General features: G+C 38.7%; 3 protein-coding genes across 4 annotated transcripts; 2 read left to right on the forward strand and 1 right to left on the reverse strand.

Annotated features, from left to right (window-relative positions):
* The first annotated feature begins 4 nt into the window (after positions 1 to 4).
* med22 (mediator complex subunit 22) lies at positions 5 to 7,531 on the forward strand. 2 transcript variants are annotated; one of them, XM_088335794.1, is made up of 4 exons: positions 8 to 412; positions 2,873 to 2,953; positions 4,538 to 4,746; positions 7,020 to 7,531. In XM_088335794.1, exons 1-4 carry the CDS (start codon positions 290 to 292, stop codon positions 7,213 to 7,215), a joined length of 609 nt encoding a protein of 202 aa, XP_088191920.1. In that variant the 5' UTR covers positions 8 to 289; the 3' UTR covers positions 7,216 to 7,531. The 2 variants fall into 2 exon arrangements, with proteins under 2 accessions (XP_088191921.1, XP_088191920.1); XM_088335795.1 differs by lacking the exon at positions 2,873 to 2,953 and having other exon boundaries at positions 5 to 412.
* c5h9orf78 (chromosome 5 C9orf78 homolog) lies at positions 7,527 to 10,099 on the reverse strand. The gene is made up of 9 exons (XM_088335792.1): positions 9,765 to 10,099; positions 9,588 to 9,647; positions 9,449 to 9,500; positions 9,288 to 9,358; positions 9,126 to 9,203; positions 8,776 to 8,973; positions 8,575 to 8,711; positions 8,395 to 8,502; positions 7,527 to 8,131 (listed from the first exon to the last, which is right to left on the reverse strand). The coding sequence occupies exons 1-9, from the start codon at positions 9,839 to 9,841 to the stop codon at positions 8,034 to 8,036; spliced, it is 879 nt and encodes a 292-aa protein (XP_088191918.1). The 5' UTR covers positions 9,842 to 10,099; the 3' UTR covers positions 7,527 to 8,033.
* nfu1 (NFU1 iron-sulfur cluster scaffold homolog (S. cerevisiae)) lies at positions 9,892 to 17,658 on the forward strand. Its single transcript, XM_088335793.1, has 8 exons — positions 9,892 to 10,047; positions 12,020 to 12,102; positions 12,185 to 12,320; positions 13,507 to 13,573; positions 13,641 to 13,758; positions 13,847 to 13,910; positions 15,427 to 15,601; positions 17,340 to 17,658. The coding sequence occupies exons 1-8, from the start codon at positions 9,989 to 9,991 to the stop codon at positions 17,370 to 17,372; spliced, it is 735 nt and encodes a 244-aa protein (XP_088191919.1). The 5' UTR covers positions 9,892 to 9,988; the 3' UTR covers positions 17,373 to 17,658.
* Positions 17,659 to 18,883: the final 1,225 nt, after the last annotated feature.

The following is an 18,883-nucleotide window of genomic DNA, read 5'->3' on the forward strand; positions in this document are numbered from 1 at the left end:
CGTAGAAACGCTTCATTTTGTTAATCTATTAAGAAATGTCGGCATCTTCTCGGGCTTTTTTCGTATTTTTTCCACAACTTGAGCCAATTAAGATGATTCAAAAGACGCGTTAATCTAAATAGAGTTTGGGTTTTGATCGGCGTCTTGCGTGGATGTCTTGCTAGTTTTTAACAACGTTTTGCTTGTCGACTTCTGTCCTTTTTCTTTTTGTGACTTCAGCGCTGACTGAGCTCTCCCTCGCAGTGTTAAATTGATAGGATTTCTGCAAGTAAAACATTGTTATAGCACCATGGCGACCCAGAGAGTGCTTCCTCAAAGCAAAGAAAGTTTGCTGCAGAACTACAATAAAAGGCTGAAAGATGACATAAGGTCCATCCTGGACAACTTCACTGAGATTATCAAAACTGCCAAGGTATGTGTACACGAGTTATTTTCTGATATTTGAAGTCCTCACTAATGTAGTCCAAAAACGTGTGTCTATCGAGAGTTTATTATCTTTGCTACAAATATCTGACAACAGTCCTATATTATTGACTTACTAATCATACGCCGATTTGAACACAACGATCTTTCATTTTTGCAATCGGTGTAAAATTTGGGCACATTTAATCATTGACATTAAGTCAAGTCATTTTTATTTGTATAGCCCTTAATCACAAAGAGTCTCTAAGGGCTTCACAGGTTATTATACAGACTATATTACACAGACTATTTTTTAGACTATTATTACACCATCCCCTGCTCTGGAACCAACATGAGGGCAAGGAAAAACTCGAAAAAACCTCAACATGAGGAAAATGAAGAAACCTTGAGAAGGGACCGCACATGTGGTATCCCCCTTCCAGGATTACCAGACAGCAAAGGATGTTGCAATCCCAAATACAGAGATGTTTTCCACGAAAGGTATAGGTTATTTGTATGCTATAGAGTAGAAGTGAGTTTTAAGCTTAGATTTAAACATTTCAATTTAAGCATCTAAATACATACACAGCGTTCTGCATTTAAAGCTTTTATGAGGATATCATGCGCGTGGTCATGGTTTTCTTTCATTCCAGGATGAAAATGGTAAAGTAAGAAAATTACTACAGTATTTTCCGCACTATAAGGCGCACCGGGTTATAGGGCGCACCCCGAAAAAAGAGTTTTTGGTCCTATTTTTGACATACATAAGACGCACCGGATTATAAGGCGCTACAATGGGAACGTCAACCAAACAGTCAGATAGTTCAGTCCAACTTATTACCCCCTTAACATTCCGAAAGCTTGCAAAGACGCAAATACGTGTCGAGAACACGTGCGGATGCGGTGTCCGTACGATGTCACTCAAATGCATCGTTCCATCATTCGGAAGGTTAAAGTCTTGGGATTCAAGAAATGCCAACCATTTCTTAGTTTCTATTTTCTTTTTCGCTCGCGACTTTACTGTGCATATGACAATAAACACTTGGAATTGAGTTTAATTTAAAAATACACTCCATTCTATCCATTATCTGCACCGCTTATCACAGAAACATCGAGTTCAGTCTGAAACAAGATACAGGGACAATATAAAACCCGGAGTAGCTCACCGAAGTCATTGTGTTCATAATAATGTGCAGCCAATGTCCTCTGATATCCGTGAGGGTAGTAAATCCAGGAGAATAAAATATTTACAAATACAGAATAGAAAAAATGCTTTCTCTATGCCGTCAGCCACGTGCTATACACATTCATCTTTTTCGGCCAATTGCAGGCTTTGTTTTGCCGTTTAAGCCAATGCCAGCCTGTAAATGATAAAAAGGATCCGCCCCTTGACCTCCGAATAACTTAAGCCAATAGTGATCTATTCAAATGATGATTGACACATTGGTTAGCCAATGAAACGCCGGTAAATAAATCCCGGCATACACCGCGTACTACTTGGCGTTCGGGGGGAAATCTAGTCGTCGGCTGCAAGTTAGTTGGAAAACTTTGCAATTTTAAAATTGACCCATAAATAAGGCGCACTGTATTATAAGGCGCACAGTCAGATTTAGAAAAAAATAAAGGCTTTTAGGTGCGCCTTATAGTCCGGAAAATACGGTACTTCAAATACAGTCCAAATGTCAAAACATTTGTTTTACCAATACCAATTCTTAGGGACTGTTTACTTACCTGTCAACCTCCACGGCTCCATTCCCGTACAAACTGTCGTATTTTCCCTTACAAAATAATCTTACGACAGAGTTTTTTTTTTTTTTCGGATGATGGGAAATCCCCATGCGGCAGACGCATGTGCACATTAGCAGCAAACCGCTCGCTTCGTTTGCAACAACAAAAAAACGATACCGAGATAGAGTCTACCACGGCAAACTCGTTAGACTAGAATGATTTGTCGGTGTTTACCAGATGTTACCCATGATAGACAAATTTGCGATTTTCCGTACAGATTTTCTTATACGTCGTACACGTCTTAAAATGCATAATAAACGTACTTTGTACGGCAAAAACGTACAGGTTGACAGGTATGTGTTTAGCCAATCAGAATGCAAACAAAACGCATCGGCTTATCAAAATCTGTAGAGCAGCGAGACTGTAGAAAGTGAACCGCATTATAGTGAGGGTTTTCTTTAAACATTTGAAAGTAAATTGACATGATGTTGTAATTGCAGCTTATCTAATTCCTGTGACATAGGTTTTTGTTCTGTGTCACCTTTCTCTACCCCTTCCCTCCTCTATTATGTATGCCACAGGCTTAGCTGCACTTGGTCTGTTTACAAGGGTAAAGAGTTACTTGAATGCCTAAATCACCTTACAATACCTTAACATAACCTAGATGAATGCTTTTTGAAATATGAGGATCTCTGCTCAAAAATGTTAAAACACCCCCCCCCCCCATTGCTTGTCCCGTCAGATAGAAGACGAGACACAAGTTTCCAGAGCAACTCAAGCAGAACAAGACCATTATGAGATGCACGTACGAGCAGCAAATATTGTAAGTCTAAACACATGAAAGTGTTTATTGATGTATTTGAACAGATTTTAACCCCTGTTAATAAACGAGCGCTGCAACTAATGATTATTTTAATAGTCGACCAGTCACTGACTATTGAAACAATAAGTCGAATAATCAGATGTTTTTTTTCTTAAATTTAGCATGAGGTTTTTTATAGTTAGGTGGCAAATTATAATAAATATAAAAAACTGGGCACAATGACAACTAGATCATTGATTAAACATACTATGGAGTCGTTCAAAAAATAAATAAAAATACCCAATATGAAACAAATTAGGCACAGTGCTTGGTTAGTGGAGACTAAAGGTAAAATCTTGGGCCCAGTTCGGACATAAAATATCAATCGTTAGGTCAGGCCGGGCTTCTCTCTCGCAGGTTTTTTTTCCTTTTTTTCATAGAGGATCTGCCCAGCTTGCGCTTACTTTTACTTTGGTAATTATTTGCATGACTACTTTTTACTTGAATAATATTATTCAGAAGTAATTGTACTTTGACTTAAAAAACACACTGTGGCGCTGCGCCTCAGCGCCGCGTGTACTTCGGGGGAGAAGTGCATACTTGATTTGAGGTACAGAGCCTGAAGTAAACCGATCTTACTTCTAGTAGAGACGTAAACCCATAATTAAACCTTGGCCTATTTTTTATGGACAAGCAAATAAATTAATATTGTATATTATATTAAATACATTAGTAAATAAACCAGGAGCAGGCTTAGTAGCAGCAGTAAATAGAACCAATGGTGTGTTCAGTTTGTGGCGCTGTCAACTGCAAAGTCTCTAACAATAGAAATTAACGATTCTCAAAGTTTCAAATCTAACAGAATCGACCAATGATTTTTGTCATTTTCAACGTGTTAACAACCAACATTTGATACCCAGACTGCATTCATTTTATTTCAACTACGTTTGTCAGGCACAGTCCGGCATAATGCTCAAGCTCTTTTGTAGTGAAATATACTCGTATATCAGGTACAATGCACGTCATCAAAACTGTTGGCTTAGCGAGGCGGGTCAAACTCAGTTTTGTTCAACTGTCCAATGTGCTTTCTCTTTAAATGTTCATGCATCACTGAGGTACTGCCATGATACGCAAGGACTGCTTTGCACACTTCGCAAGTAGTCTTTTTATCCGTTGTATTCAGTTTAAAATGCTCACATACTTTAGAAGTTTTAGTACTTAATGTTGCCGTCGTCATTTCAGTTGGTAACCACTTGAGACAGAGACGCAATCTCGCATGAGCGACCCAACAGAGGTTATAATCATCTAAGATGCCTCTTTCTGTTGGGGAAAAAACTTGTGACAATAGTTGTCAACCATTCCTATTATCAGATTTTGTTGACAGCGTCAACTGATTTTGCATCCCTTAAATAAACATCCAAGTTTAATAATTCCTCCTGAGGCCATTATTTTTTTCTTTGCCGCTGCTATCTTATGCCCCTATATGAGTAACCAGTTATTTTCCATTGCAATGCAGCTCTCTCACATTAGGCAAGATCAATGTGAAAAGGTCTTTGGGCCGACTGTGCTTGCCAAGCCCTGCCGCAACATTTTCTTTCCCGTCAGGTTCGGGCTGGCGAGTCATTGATGAAGCTGGTATCGGACCTAAAGCAGTTCCTCATCCTGAACGATTTCCCTTCCGTCAATGACGCCATCAGCCTGCAGAACCAGCAACTTCGCTCGCTGCAGGAAGAGTGCGACAAGAAGCTGACCTCCCTACGCGACGAGATCGCCATCGACCTATACGAACTCGAGGAAGAATATTACTCCTCCAGGTACAAGTAGTCTCTTATTCGCCACCATCCCACCACTGTCCTGCGCTCCCACCCCCACCATTCCCCATTGAGCCCCAGAAGCCTCCATCTTCATAATCATCACCATAATCCTACCATGTGTGAGTGTTGGATATGCATTGTCGAGTGAAGGGAATCCCCTAAGCCTTAAAAACAATCTTGTGCCTTATATTTTACCGCTGTCGGAAGTGAAGACACATCGCTTGTAAAAAAAACACACAAAAAAAACAAATGGTTGTATAAGGATTTAATGAAAGTGATGAGTAGCTTTATTTAGGGATACTGTTTTTGACTTGTCAAAATTTTAAAGGGGAAGTAAACCCAAATATTTTATTTACCAAATGGTTTATCGACTCTTCCACTCATCTAAGCCTAGTATTGTAATAACAGTATTTATTCGAGTATAACGCGGACAATTATTGATTGACAACATAAACTATGAACAAAATACTAACATAAAATTAAAGGTGGTGTCCGTAAGTTCCTAAAGATTCTACTTGCTGAAATCATCATTTCAGCTTTCGTCATCCTGCCTGTGTGCCACGTGCACGCACGTGTCTCTCTCAGATGCGCTCGAATTAACTTTCTTTTTGGAGGTTTGGGTTGGCATTTGGACTTTGGAATGGTCCTATTCTTACATATACCATTTTCATCCTTAAAATAAATGAAAACAACCAGTACGCGTGGGAAATCACTCCCCACCTCCTGCCTCCTTTTGTCCAGCCTAATGCTCTGAGTGGCCGGAACACAGGTGAATAGAGTTAGCTGAAAGCAAGTAGGCACGGTGACAAAAAAAAACATATGGCCTCTTTGAACTCAATCGGGCATTGTTAACAAATAACATATTTAATTCTAAACTTTTTAAGGACACCTCAAACAACCACTTTTAACATTGTATTTATTTAATGTGCTTCAAAGTCTGATTCATCATCAGATAAACCAAAGAGTTGTTTACTTCATTATGCTTTTTGCGTTTATTTATATCTTTTGGGACGACAAATTGTTTCCTCTATTCTCGAACATTTGTCTTTAGTGGGCAAACTGCGGCCCGTAAGGCTTTTTAATCTGGCCCACGAACAGAAAATGGTAAGAATATAATTCGTATATATATGTAAATATATATGTATATTTTTCTATGATGGTTGAAAAAAATACTACTTATAATTTGTTGTTTTGATGGCTGTGTCCCTTCGGAGACCACTTACACTTTATAAAAAAATATTCCTTAATGCTGTGCTTAAGGCTAACAGTCAAACAGCTGGCGACATTTTTCTGTACTTGTGTTTTTTGTCTATTTTATTTATTGAATATTTTTCAAACGTAATGAAACAAAAACACTTGCGCTAGCCCTATTGCATTTTGAGATTTTCAATGTATCAAATTTTGTGGTTAAAAACAGGTTATATTTTATTTTGATATGACTATTTGAAAACCGATTTAATTGATTGACAACTATAAATTTAGATCAGGATGTTTGAATATGAATTTATCTGTAAATGCCTATAAAAAATATGGATAGGCCAATTTATCATTTTTTTCCTCATATCGCCGAAGTATCTGGTTTAAGTCTGTATTTTGCAGATTGAAAAATATATATTTTTTTGTCGTTCCCCGACCCCTCTGCCAAATAATCTAACCCAATGCGGCCCTTGACTCAAAGTTTGCACACCCCTGTAGTAAGTGAAGACTGACCATTTGATAGAATTTAGCCCTGCTTTTTAATCTGACTCTGATCTTACCTCGAAAATGTGCAAAGTAGAGCTCAAAGGACTAATTTTTCCATGTTTAGAAATACAAAGCGAACTGTAATTAATTCATTAAATTGATTGTTAGGCTGGCAGTTTGTTGCGTGAAAAATCATGATTAAGAAATAAAAAAGAGGAAAAATGGAAGAGTGTGTCATGTTTGTCGAGAAGAAACAAATGAGATGTGTTTTATTGTTCTTGGCACTACACTGGGCGCAGGCCCGCGACACTTTTTTGCACTTGCCCAGCCACCAACAACCTCACTCATATTCAACAAATCAACTTGACAACAGTGATAAGCAGCTCTTGAGCAGACATGGTCTTCATCAATATTCCAGTTTCTGGCGCTTGTTGCTTAATCTCTGTGCTTGTCTTGTGACTGACTCTGCTTTCGTGGGCGCTTGAATGTGCTTGTTCTCACTTGGCACTCTTTTCTGCTCCTCTCTTGCTCCGCTATGCCTGTGCCGCGCTGATTCTTTGCCTCCCGCTGGTCCCCCCGCAACTCAAAAGCTACGATCAGTGGGATAGTGCCGACCTTCCCTTGTGCGAGGCATACCGGAGGCGGGACAGTTGGGCTTCGCCAGGCAGCAGCTGCAGCTCCAGCCATGGGGAGCAGGAGGAGACTGAGGGAACCCCGCAGCAGGAGGTCCTCACCCAGCATCACCTCAACGGACACGGAGGAGGCGCACCCGTCGACAAACCGTAAAATTGTTAACCAGACAAGGGAAAGATCATGCAATGGAACATGTTCTACTTTTTGATGTATTTTGAATGTGTTTGCACAACAAATCTATTTTCTTACTTGTTACTGATATTATTTTTCAGCATTGCGATTACAAAAAGACTTTGTGGAAGTGGAAATTAAGACATCTTTTAGTGTTCTTATTGGCGTTATCTACCAAAATGTAAATGTGCAGTGGTGTCATTTGCATGCTAGTCAAGGCGTGTGTTTGTTTTCTAGTAAAACGACATTTTGAGCCTTAATCACTACAGCCCAATGCAAATAAAGAGTAAAAATTCTAGTGGGTTTCGTTTTTTATTAAAAACAGATTGATGGAACTTGAAATATGTACACATATACACAGCACATTTTCATTGAAACAACTATCAACCTTTTCCATTTAATCATCAGTGTATCACATTCACGCCAAAATATTTAGAGAAATTTCATATACATATAGTCACACAAAGAAAAAATGCAGACTACCTTTCAGCATAAGTCTGTTTTCCCATTCAAAAGTTAAACTAAGGTTTATAATATCAAAAATGGGTCAGACACTGCCACAGGTCCATATGGTGCTACCATAATGACATAAGTGTTGCTTTAAGAGGAATATTCAACATTTAGACATTTGCTAAACAGAGAACAACACATTATTCTGATAAATAATGTATTTACCCCCTGCTAAATCAAAATGCAGTACTTCAACCAGCCTCAATTTGTTTACACCCATTACCTTTTTATTAAGCACGTGATGGGATGATTGCTTTTCTCCCTTGCAGATGTTAGCCACCAAAACTTGATCAATATCGCCGGTTCATCTTCTTGAACTTCTCATAATGGTAGTCATCAGTTGCCTTTTCATTATTTGGCCGCTTTCTGAAGTTTGGTGGCTCTGGTACTGGTGGATTAAAAGATTGAATGAGAAATATGTTGCAAATCTCATAATTAATTTTATGTATTTCCAAAGATCTATATTTTTCATAATTTTTCATTTATTATCATTTTCAAAGCGTTTTATTTCTCTTTGAAGTAGTAATTGTATTGGTTGTACTACAACGATTTCGTATTTTTCTGGGAAGTGAGTAATCTGTACATACAGAATTTGAGCCTGGCATCAGAATAAAATATAAGAAGAGAAAATAGCTGGCAGTGAGCACTTACTCTCTGGCCCAGGTTTTTCAGTGTCCCCCACACGCGGAGCTCTTGCTTTGGGTTCCTCTCGTTCTCGTCTGTGGTGCCTTTGAGTGTTGTTGGAGTCTTCATGATAGACTGTAAAATAGGAAATTAATATTATAGACATTTTTTATCATTAAACTATAATTGTGTGATAATCAAACCTACAGCGGTTGTGCTGTACATAGTTGACAGCTATGTTGGTGGGGACAAAGGATGTCCCGTTGTCTTTTTTCTTGTTTCTTTGTTCTGCAATGAGTCTGGCTTTGGCTTCCTCTGTCTGAATGATGTTCTTTATCTTTGCACTGAAAATTAAATACAATTATTTGTTGGTTTTTACAGTTTTAATTTTTTTGAAAGTTTACATACTCGATACCGAGGTCGACTTCAGGGATTCCACTCAGCATCTGATTGGACAACATTTCCTCCGTCTTCTTGGCTGAGTTAACTCTGATGTTTTCCGGCAGCTCGTAAAGGTGGTCCTCTGCATTTTTAACCTTGACTTTTTGTTCCTCTGCTTCCACAAGGCCCTTCTTTCTTCTTAATTCTGTTTCTATGTACTTCATCCTATAGTCAAATTTTAAAACGTGTAAATAATGGTAGAGGGAAGTTTGACCACACGAATCACATATTTATCTTGATGTGTTAAAACAGACTTGTTTACATTTATCAATTTCTTTTTTCAAAAAGCACAAGATTTAGAGCTAATGAATCCGTACATGTCAGCATCTTCGTCTCTTCTGTTTGTCTCGGCGGAAAAGGAGGTACCCAGGTTAAGATCTGTATCCTCCTCGGTCCTGCGAAGGCAAATATATTGAAGAAAATACAACACGGGTTGAAAATGATAAACAATACAATTACAAAAATATGTGTTTGTTTACATGTCTCGATTTCGATCCTTGACTTTCTTCATGTCAACAACCCCTCCAGTTTTGAGTTTAAAGGGGTCATTCTGTAAAATGATTAGAATCCTTATCAGATCACTGTGCAACAAACGCAATGTAAATCTCATTTAAATCAAGTCATCAAGAATAGCACTCACATCAATCTCAGCTTCAGGTGGCAATTTTTCTCCAACCAAAAGGGCAGTCACGCTGTAAAAAGAAACCCAGTTATTTGCAAATTATATGTACAGTATAACAATTATCTGCATTATTAGTTGTTTCTAAATTAGAAGTTACCTGACACCGTTCTGTCGTCGCCGCAAACTTTGTAGCTCTTTGGCCTCTTCCACTTTGCATCTAAAATAAAGAAAATGAATGCAAACTATATAAATGAACAAAAAAATATTTGTATTTCTGATTATTTTACGCTATTAGCTCTTAGCTAGCAATACTTTGTTCCATGTCACTTGTTACCTGACTTCTTGAGTCGTATCATCTTCTTCAACATCTGAAGAATCTCTTCTCCGCCTAAAGTTTTTGCTTGAAGGCATATTTATGATTTCTTCTGTTTCCTTTCTTTTGAAGATTATAAATGCCCACTGAGGGGGGAAATCGCCAGCAGTGAGGGGGACACTTGTTAATGGTGCACAAAAACAACGAGCCAGCAGCTTCCGTTCTCTCCAGTTATCAAAACAAACATGGCGACTTCCAGGCAGGTCGTCAGTTTGCTGTCTAATTCTATACGACTTTTGCGTCCGTAAGTACTTTACTATCTCCTAAAACGGCACGTATTTGTTGCTTTTAAAAGCATTGTTCAAAAACTGTATTCAAAAGAATGGTTCAGTTTATGTGATTACGCTTGCGTTTAAGTGCTCCTCTGTTACGATTAAAACTCTATTATTACTGCCTTGGTCGTTATTGATAGTATTGCACTGCCAAAGCTTTAAATGGTTGCGACGTTGTCTGTATGATTGGAATAGGGAGTATGGATAGTCCAGTGGCATCTGGTCAAGTCCCATTGATTTGCATAGCCCTTAATTACAGAGAGTCTCGAAGGGCTGCACAACATCCCCTGATCCAAAACCTTCATGAGGTCAAGGGAAAAAACAGCTTAAGGACGCACATGAGGTCCCCACGATGAGCTGACTGCAATTGATGTTGCATGGGCACCATGGGCACAAAATTTAGTCAACATCAACAATAAACATAAGATCTAACTGAAATTGTAAAAAAAAAGTTCCGCTTCCCATTCCCCTCACCTATTTGATCCAGTAGGCATGGTTAGCTCATTCGCCTCACACGTATAACGTCCCCGGTTCAAGATAGGGTGGAAACATTTGTTAGCCTTGAGAGGGATAGGCGCCACCGGGCTGTATTTGCCCAAGACACACCACAGAAAATGGTGCCCCAACAACCCTCTAGTGGTTAAGGAATCCACCTACCCCGGTGATGGGATGCATCAGGTGCTAGTGCGCTGACTCATATGGGTTCATCCTTCTCCCTCTCTCAACCACCAGCCAGGCAACAGGATAGGACAAGAAAACAATAGTATAAGGCCAATATTAATCATAAGCTTTGTTTATGATTTAATCTTCAAACCCTTCCATTGAGGCTGCAATTATAATCTTTGAGTGCAGAGCATTCCGCAGCACATTAACTCAAATGGAGAATACTCTAGAGCCTGCAGTTTTCTTCTTGGCTCTTAGAATCACAAATTGGCTACGCACACCTCCCCCTAATGGGTCCCCTCGGAGGCATCGCCCCTGTTATAGTGATGTCACACACCCAGGTTAGCCCTACGTGTGGCGCCCAACATGAGGCTCCCGCTGCGCTGCGGACCTTTTCTACTAGGCTTCAGCTCTTTTCGGGATTTACCACCCTTCCGGGTGAGTATTTTCCCAAGTGAGCCTATGAGGAGGAACATAAGGCACAACTTAATCTGAAATATAGGAGGGGACAGTACCACGCAAACTTTTGTATGTTCGTATCAGAGGCTTAAAGGCACAACTTAAATGGACAGGGTGGAACTGCAAGTTAGCTATTGGAGAACGAGTTTGATCATATTATTGAACTCCATTTTTATTTGCCTGTCTTTGGTCACTAAAGATTTGCACATTTGAAATTCGACTGACTGACAGATATGTAGCACAAATGCACACCATGGGGTTTGTGATAATTCATATAATAAGAAATCTATTTTTTTTAGGTTGACTTTGCATTTTTATACAAATTTTAATTTTTCTTATAATTTAAATAATAAATTGATGAGACGCTGGTGGGAACAATTCAATCCCGGTGACCCACCATAATCTTCCTATGGTATGAAAAATCCTGCAAGATAAAAAAAAATATTGACATTCATCACATCCAGATTAAGTCTGAAGGGGTGGGCCCTTCTCAATGTTTCTTAATTTTTCTCATGCTGAGTTTTTTTCTGTTTTTTGTTTTTTTCTTTCCTCTATGTAGCTTCCAAATTGGGGAATATTGTAAGGGTCGCCCGTGCAGCCCTTTGACAATTCTTGTGATTAAGGGATATACAAATAAATGTGACTTGACTTGAATACCTGTGACATTGTACAACTTATTCAACTATTATTGCCTAAAATGAAATGTATTTAAATATTTCAATCTCAAAAGTTTTCTATGAGTCAGACTGACTTTCGACAACGCATAGTTCAGTATTGTTGTAACGTATTCCTGCGTAAACAGGTCTCATGTTTTACTGGCAGGGTGTGCCAGAGTTCTCCTTTTCACTGGCTTTCACACAACTCGGTAATCAAGAGAAGATTCCCTCAGCAATGGGTTGTCCCTGGTCTGTATCACAACTTAACAGAGGTTTATTTATTTTTTTTCCCAGCATAGTGTTAAATGTATTGTCAAATGCTCCTTGACAGGGAGAGGCATGTTTGTGCAGACACAAGACACACCAAACCCAAACAGTCTAAAGTTTCTGCCGGGGCGCGTGGTTCTTGAATCTGGGACGATGAACTTCTCCAGCCCTCGTGACGCATACACTTCACCTTTAGCCAGGTAAATGTTTTTTTAAGCAATTTAAGAAAAACGGATCACGGATGACGTAGCTGCACTGCAGTCAGTTCTGAGATGCGATCTCTGCAATAGTTTGGTATTTAAATCTAGAATTATACATACAGTGATATGAAAAGATGTAGCCATCCCTGATCAGTTTGAAACGTTTCCATTATTATTGTTCTTTTCCAGTCACATTTGAGAAGTGAAATCAAGTTTAGGTGCCTTCTAGTGGTCAGTAAAGAAAACATATTTTTCAACAAACAAAAAACTTTTTTATCATTCTTATTTCTTTCTGAAAGGCTGGGTTAAAAAATGGAAGAAAAATAGTGCTTTCAGCTCACTTTCAGTCTTTTGTGGTCTTTCTTTGACAAATTTTTGCTTGCACTACACATTACAGGGACATCTAGTGGACAAATATAAAACACTGTCCCTTTAAGAACAGCTGAATGTTTTTTTTTTTATCAGTGCTGTTTTTGTGGAAAACCCCATTTGGCCCAACCTCATCCAGATCCGAGCTTCAGCGGCCGCAGACTCAATTGAGTTTGTAACCCTTGGTTTAGGGGAAGGATACAAAAAGGTAACTAGGAGACATCACCGTCAGTTTCCACTGTGAAAAAGGTGGTTAGGTTCTGCTTTATGCCTGGAGGGGCAGGCCAAGAAAGACCTTGCAATCACTACAGTAGAAATGATATGATTTGTTTATTAATCTAGGAGACTGAAAGAGAACTCATCCAACCTAATGATTTGGTTGGTTGTTGTACATCCTAATGGACTGAAGTTGGACATGTGCCTTTCTAGTACCTGGATCAGTATCTGCCTCAGTTGCTGCTACCTTGAAAAAAAGATAATGTGTAATGGAATGATATTCCAGGTTCAAACTGACAATGTCCAAAATAATACAGTTTATGGTAGCATTCTTACATTTTCTGAGGGAAAAAATTTGATCCAGCTATTACTAATGTTTTAAATAGAATACAAGTAACCTTAAATCTTAAAATCAACTCACAAATTAATATTGTATTTGGTTTTATATATATATATATATATATATATATATATATATATATATATATATATGTGTATATAAAATGAAATTTTATATCAATCATTTTTTTATAACTTCCTTTGATTGTTGTTTTTTAATACCTAAACATAATTGAAATGTATTGTTCTCTATTATTCGTAGACAACTTTTCAGAATTGATGGGGTCAAGAGTGTCTTCCTAGGTCCTGACTTTATCACCATAACCAGGGTATGGAAACTTAATAAAACTACTTTTGTGATTAAGTAGTGCATTAACAATTTGTGCCCTTCTGCAGGCCGATGAAAATACTGAATGGAGAGTAATAAAACCTGATGTGTTTGCCGCTATTATGGACTTTTTCACTTCTGGCCTTCCTGTTGTCAATGAGGATGCAAAACCTAGTGAAGACACAGGTAAAATTGAACCGAATTTGTTACAAAATATGGGCAATATACATTTTTTTGAAGAACCTAAAAGGAAAAACATTTTTTTCTTCTGCAGCTCCATCAGAAGATGATGATGAGGTTGTTGCAATGATCAAGGAACTGTTGGACACTCGAATAAGGTAGGTCTTGGGTCCTATGTTTAGATAGATAGATAGAAACTTTATTTATCCCCGTAGGGAAATTCACACTTCCAGCAGTATCCTCGTGTTGAAAATAAAACAATAATAAAGTAAATGAATATAATACATAAATACCCAATGTAACGTGTTGATATAGAGTATTTAAATAGTGCTACATAAAATACACACTGTAATAAAAATTGGTTAATATGCAATGTGGGGGTGTGGTTTAATGTGGGCTTTTACTCCCCCGGGTGGAGCTAAAGAGCCTCATGGCATGAGGAAGAAATTATCTCCTCAGTGTGTCCGTGGAACAAGACTGTGACAGCAGTCTGTCGCTGAAGTTGCTCTTCCGTTTGGAGATGATGCTGTGTAGTGGATGTGATGAATTGTCCATGATTGACCGCAGATTTTTCAGTGCCCTTCTTTCCGCTACAGTTGTTAGGCTGTCCAGCTCTGTGCCCACAACAGAGCCCGCTTTTCTCGCCAGTTTATTAAGACGAGAGGTATTCTTCTTCTTGGCGCTGCCTCCCCAACACGCTGCCGCATAGAAGAGGGCGCTTGTCACAACAGTCTCATAGAACATTTGTAGGAGCTTTTTGCAGATGTTGAAGGACGCCAGCCTTCTGAGGAAGTACAGTTGGCTTTGACCTTTCCTGCACAGAGCTTCTGTGTTGGCAGTCCAGTCCAGTTTATTGTCCAGCTGCACACCCAGGTATTTGTAGGTCTGGACAAATTCAACACATTCTCCTTTGATAGTTACAGGAACCGGGTGATTTCTAGTTCTCCTGAAGTCCACCACCATCTCCCTGGTCTTGGCGGTGTTCAGGTGCAGTTGGTTAGTGTCGCTCCATTTGACAAAGTCCTGAATCAATTTCCTCTACTACCCCTCCTGCCCACTTCTGATACATCCAACGATAGCAGTGTCATCAGCAAACTTGTGCACGTGGCAGGACTCAGAGTTGTACTGAAAATCCGACGTATACAGGGTGAATAGGAACGAGAGAGCACGGTACCCTGTGGCGATCCTGTGCTGCTGACCACAGTGTCCGATGTACAGCCCCCCTGTTTAACATACTGGGGTCTGCCTGTCAGGTAGTCCGTAATCCATGCTACAAGGTGTGAGCTTACTCCCATCTCTGTCAGTTTACCACTAAGTAGCAGAGGCTGTATGTTGTTGAAGGCACTGGAGAAGTCCAAAAATGTAATCCTCACAGCACCCTTGCCCCTGTCCAGGTGAGAGAGGGATCGGTGTAGCATGTAGACTATAGCATCCTCCACTCCCACCTTCTCCTGATAGGCAAATTGCAGAGGGTCGATGGCGTGGCAGACCTGTGGCCTCAGGTGGTGCAGCAGCAACCGCTCCATGGTTTTCATCACATGTGAATCTCGTTGCGTGCAATGTTTCACAACATTGATATCAATGACACGAAAGTCAATTTTATTCAATTCCTAAACATCGAAAGCTATCGCCTTATGTGAATTTATTTTTTCCTTCTACCTATGTTTTCCTCAGGCCTACTGTGCAAGAAGACGGAGGGGATGTTATTTATCATGGTTTTGAGGATGGCGTTGTGAAATTGAAGTTACAGGGATCCTGCACCAGTTGTCCAAGTTCTATGATCACTTTGAAGAGTGGAATCCAAAACATGCTGCAGTTTTATGTCCCGGAAGTTGAGTCAGTGGAGCAGGTTGGTTTTGATTCCAAAGGCAAATTTTTGTTTCTTTTTTTATGTGGTTTACAGGAATTGATTGAAGAGGACTTTATATACAATAAATTATTTCAAGGATTATATTTATGTAGTTCATATTCAATTACATAATTAGACCTATTTAAATGTATTTTATTTTTTAAACAAATTACTTATTAATAACTAACCAATTAAAACTAAGTCAACCTATATAAATTGTGTGAAAGACAGGTTTGAAATAAAACATGCGTCTATGTTTGTAAAGTATATCACTCCTCACTACTTTGTACGTTATATAAACTATTAGTTTAAACCAGTTATATGCAACTGTATTTTGTCAAAATCATATGGTTAGATCTTAGAATATTGTTAATTTAAGCGCTACTGCAGTGACGTTCGGTGAGGTTTGAGTCTGGTGAGGTACATTCAGATTTAGAAATAAATGAACCTACATCTTATTGCTTATTTGATTGACAGAGCAAAAAAGCAATATACAAAGATAGCATAGAAAAAACATGTTTTATCGTCATTCATTAACTTAGTCTATGCACTAATCCTTTTGATTAAACGCATAAAAAGAAAGGTAATCCTCCATCATGCAAAAAGTCCATCCAACAAGAATAAAAAATACTCAACATAGTAATACATTAAATAATCATTGTAAAAATAATATTGGTAACACTCTAATGTGAAAATTCACCAATTTTGAAAAATAAAATTAAAAACAGGTTAAATATGAAATAACGTTAACAGTGAAGGACTATCCTCATTTAATACAATTTCACATATTTCCAAGACGTCAATTAAGTATACAGTAATTGTATGTAGTAAACATCACTTATAAAAGTCAATGGGTTTGTGTGGAGCCCAACTGTGATCCTCGACTTAGTTTTCTGTGTCTAAAACACAACTGCGGTGAAAACATATATACAAAGGCTCTCTGAACTCAGTTGGACATTTTTAGCACGCACTTAACGAGAAAATATTGAAATTCCAAACTTCTCAAGAACACCTAGAGCTACGCACCCGACTTTTAATCTTTAGTAGACACTCAAACTAACGAGAGAAGACATCATGCATTTTTAACTTACAAGGATGACAGATAACCACCCATTTTATGCCCAACCCCTGAAACATTTATTTTTTTATTAAATATCATCAGTTACAAAATCAGATCCTTCCTAAAAGGTGTCGAAAGAACAGTAACATGATTGCCAGATAGCGACAATGACGTGATAGTCAAGACAACGAACAACTGTGTGCATTACTGTCAAAATAAGAAACTGGTATGAAATATCCTTTTGTCCAATAATAAAAGCAATAAACTTATTATTTATTGAGTCTTTTTAATGAACAAAGGAAGGGAATAGAGAGGAGGTTAACAGGCAGCTATGCTCTGCATTGACGAATTTGAACTTAACCGATTTACTTCTTGAGCTACGATTTCCCATTGTTTACGGTCACAAGCTGTTAGTCATAGCCACAACAAGATAGTGAATACAATTACCAAAATGAATTTCCTAGGCAAAGTATCCCTGCGCTCCCTTTGAGCTGAATTAAAATGCGGTGCCATTTGGTAGTTAAATTTTTCACCACCAATGCAGACATGCCAAGTGAGGTGGCCCAGGCTTCTTGTTGACGAACACGCTGGGTGTACCCCACTGTGAGGGGGCCGTGGATTGTAAGTGAAAAATTCCTTATGAAATTTTGTTTTTCAAGTAATTCTTTCTCCCCACAGGTGAAAGATGAGGAAGAGGCTGCCCAAGTGTGAAAGACTCTTCGCCAGGACAACGTGTGCACATTCCACACTGAACTGGCATATAAAACGCATCCAGCTGGATAGTAGCAAAGCCACACAGTGGGAGTACTAGTTGTCCATTATATTAATCATAAAATCATGAGGTTGTATAGTGTATTTAATACTATTTCAACTTGAGGTGGATTGCCATTTCATGACTCATTACTAAGTGGTAAACATGTCCTCAAATTGCTACGCCAAATGGCTTTCTTGTTTAAACGCACAATATTTATTTTAATAAAGTTTACCTTTAAACATTTTTGGTTTCTTGTGGGTAATATTTGTATGATAAATAGAAGGAAGAACGGTAATTAACGGTGTGGAGGGCCAGGGTTCAAGTCCAGCTACCGCAGCATTCTTGTGTGGAGTTGCATGTTCTCCCCATGCCTGTGTGGGTTCCTTACGGGCACACCGGTCCAAATTGTCCTTAGGGTTGAATGAGTGAGTTGTCTGTCCCTGTGGCAACCAGTTCAGGGTAACCCCTGCCCACTCATGAAGATAGCTGGTATGGGCTCCAGCACCGTCCGTGACCCTTGTGAGGATAAGAGGCGCAGCGAAATTGATGAATAGGTAGATTGAAGAGACATTCCAATCACATTTTATCTGTAAAGCACTTTTCAGCCAATTAATTGTCATTCAAAGTCCCTTGTAAAAACATTCAGTGACAATAAGACAATAAAATTACCACATTTTTCCCTACCCAACATCTATTACACAAACGCACATAAAATAAAAACAAAATAAATCATAAACATATGCAATTTAATTTTGACTGATAGGGATGGCAGAAGATGGCCTCAGGAAAGGATTCATTAAACATAAAACCACACCCCACCAGTATGATGCGAAACCACTGCCCCAACACGAGGAACGATTGAAACATTAAAAAGAAAATACAACTGAAGGACAAAATCATAGAAAGTAAAATATACTGTGGTAAACTGTTAGTTTTTATTTGGTTTGATTCATTTAACATCTATCAATTAAAAGCAATAATCAAAAAGGTGGATTTTAGCCTAATTTTTTAATAATAGTGTCCCTGCAGACCATTCCATTTGTCTGGACCAAAGTGGCTGAATGCTGCTTCACCATGGGTTTTGGACCTCACCCTAGGAACAGTTCAAAAACTGCTGCCAAAGGAGCCCGGGGACAGCAAGGGCTACTATAATAAAAGGAAACCAGACAGATAAGATGAACCAAGACCATTCAAATAACTACTTAAAATACTTGTAATTGATCCTAATATAATGTGACCCCTTCCCCGGACCCTGTAAGCACTGCTGTTGAATTTTGTAGTAGCTGCAAGCTGGCAACGTTCTTTTTGGAAAACCCGCAAGCATAGCATTACAATAATCTAAAGGAGATGACATAAAAGCATGCATCGGCACTGCGGAGTTTAGTCCGTCTATATTCTGCAGATGATAACACACTTAGTAATATATTTTGATATGTGGCATAAAAGTGAACTGATAGTAAACAATAAT

This window comes from Urocampus carinirostris, chromosome 5 (assembly GCF_059441175.1).
Source record: "Urocampus carinirostris isolate Australia breed hairy pipefish chromosome 5, RoL_Ucar_1.0, whole genome shotgun sequence".
In the NCBI taxonomy this organism is placed as follows: Eukaryota; Metazoa; Chordata; class Actinopteri; order Syngnathiformes; family Syngnathidae; genus Urocampus; species Urocampus carinirostris.

Coding starts and splice junctions, on each gene's coding strand:
- med22 (XM_088335794.1), top strand. CDS start 290: ATGGCGACCCAGAGAGTGCTTCCTCAAAGCAAAGAAAGTTTGCTGCAG. Junction 413..2,872: donor AGATTATCAAAACTGCCAAG/GTATGTGTACAC, acceptor TTGTCCCGTCAG/ATAGAAGACGAGACACAAGT. Junction 4,747..7,019: donor GAAGAATATTACTCCTCCAG/GTACAAGTAGTC, acceptor GCAACTCAAAAG/CTACGATCAGTGGGATAGTG.
- c5h9orf78 (XM_088335792.1), bottom strand. CDS start 9,841: ATGCCTTCAAGCAAAAACTTTAGGCGGAGAAGAGATTCTTCAGATGTT. Junction 9,359..9,448: donor CACCTGAAGCTGAGATTGAT/GTGAGTGCTATT, acceptor ATCATTTTACAG/AATGACCCCTTTAAACTCAA. Junction 9,204..9,287: donor AAGGATCGAAATCGAGACAT/GTAAACAAACAC, acceptor TTGCCTTCGCAG/GACCGAGGAGGATACAGATC.
- nfu1 (XM_088335793.1), top strand. CDS start 9,989: ATGGCGACTTCCAGGCAGGTCGTCAGTTTGCTGTCTAATTCTATACGA. Junction 10,048..12,019: donor TCTATACGACTTTTGCGTCC/GTAAGTACTTTA, acceptor TTTTACTGGCAG/GGTGTGCCAGAGTTCTCCTT. Junction 13,574..13,640: donor ACTTTATCACCATAACCAGG/GTATGGAAACTT, acceptor GCCCTTCTGCAG/GCCGATGAAAATACTGAATG.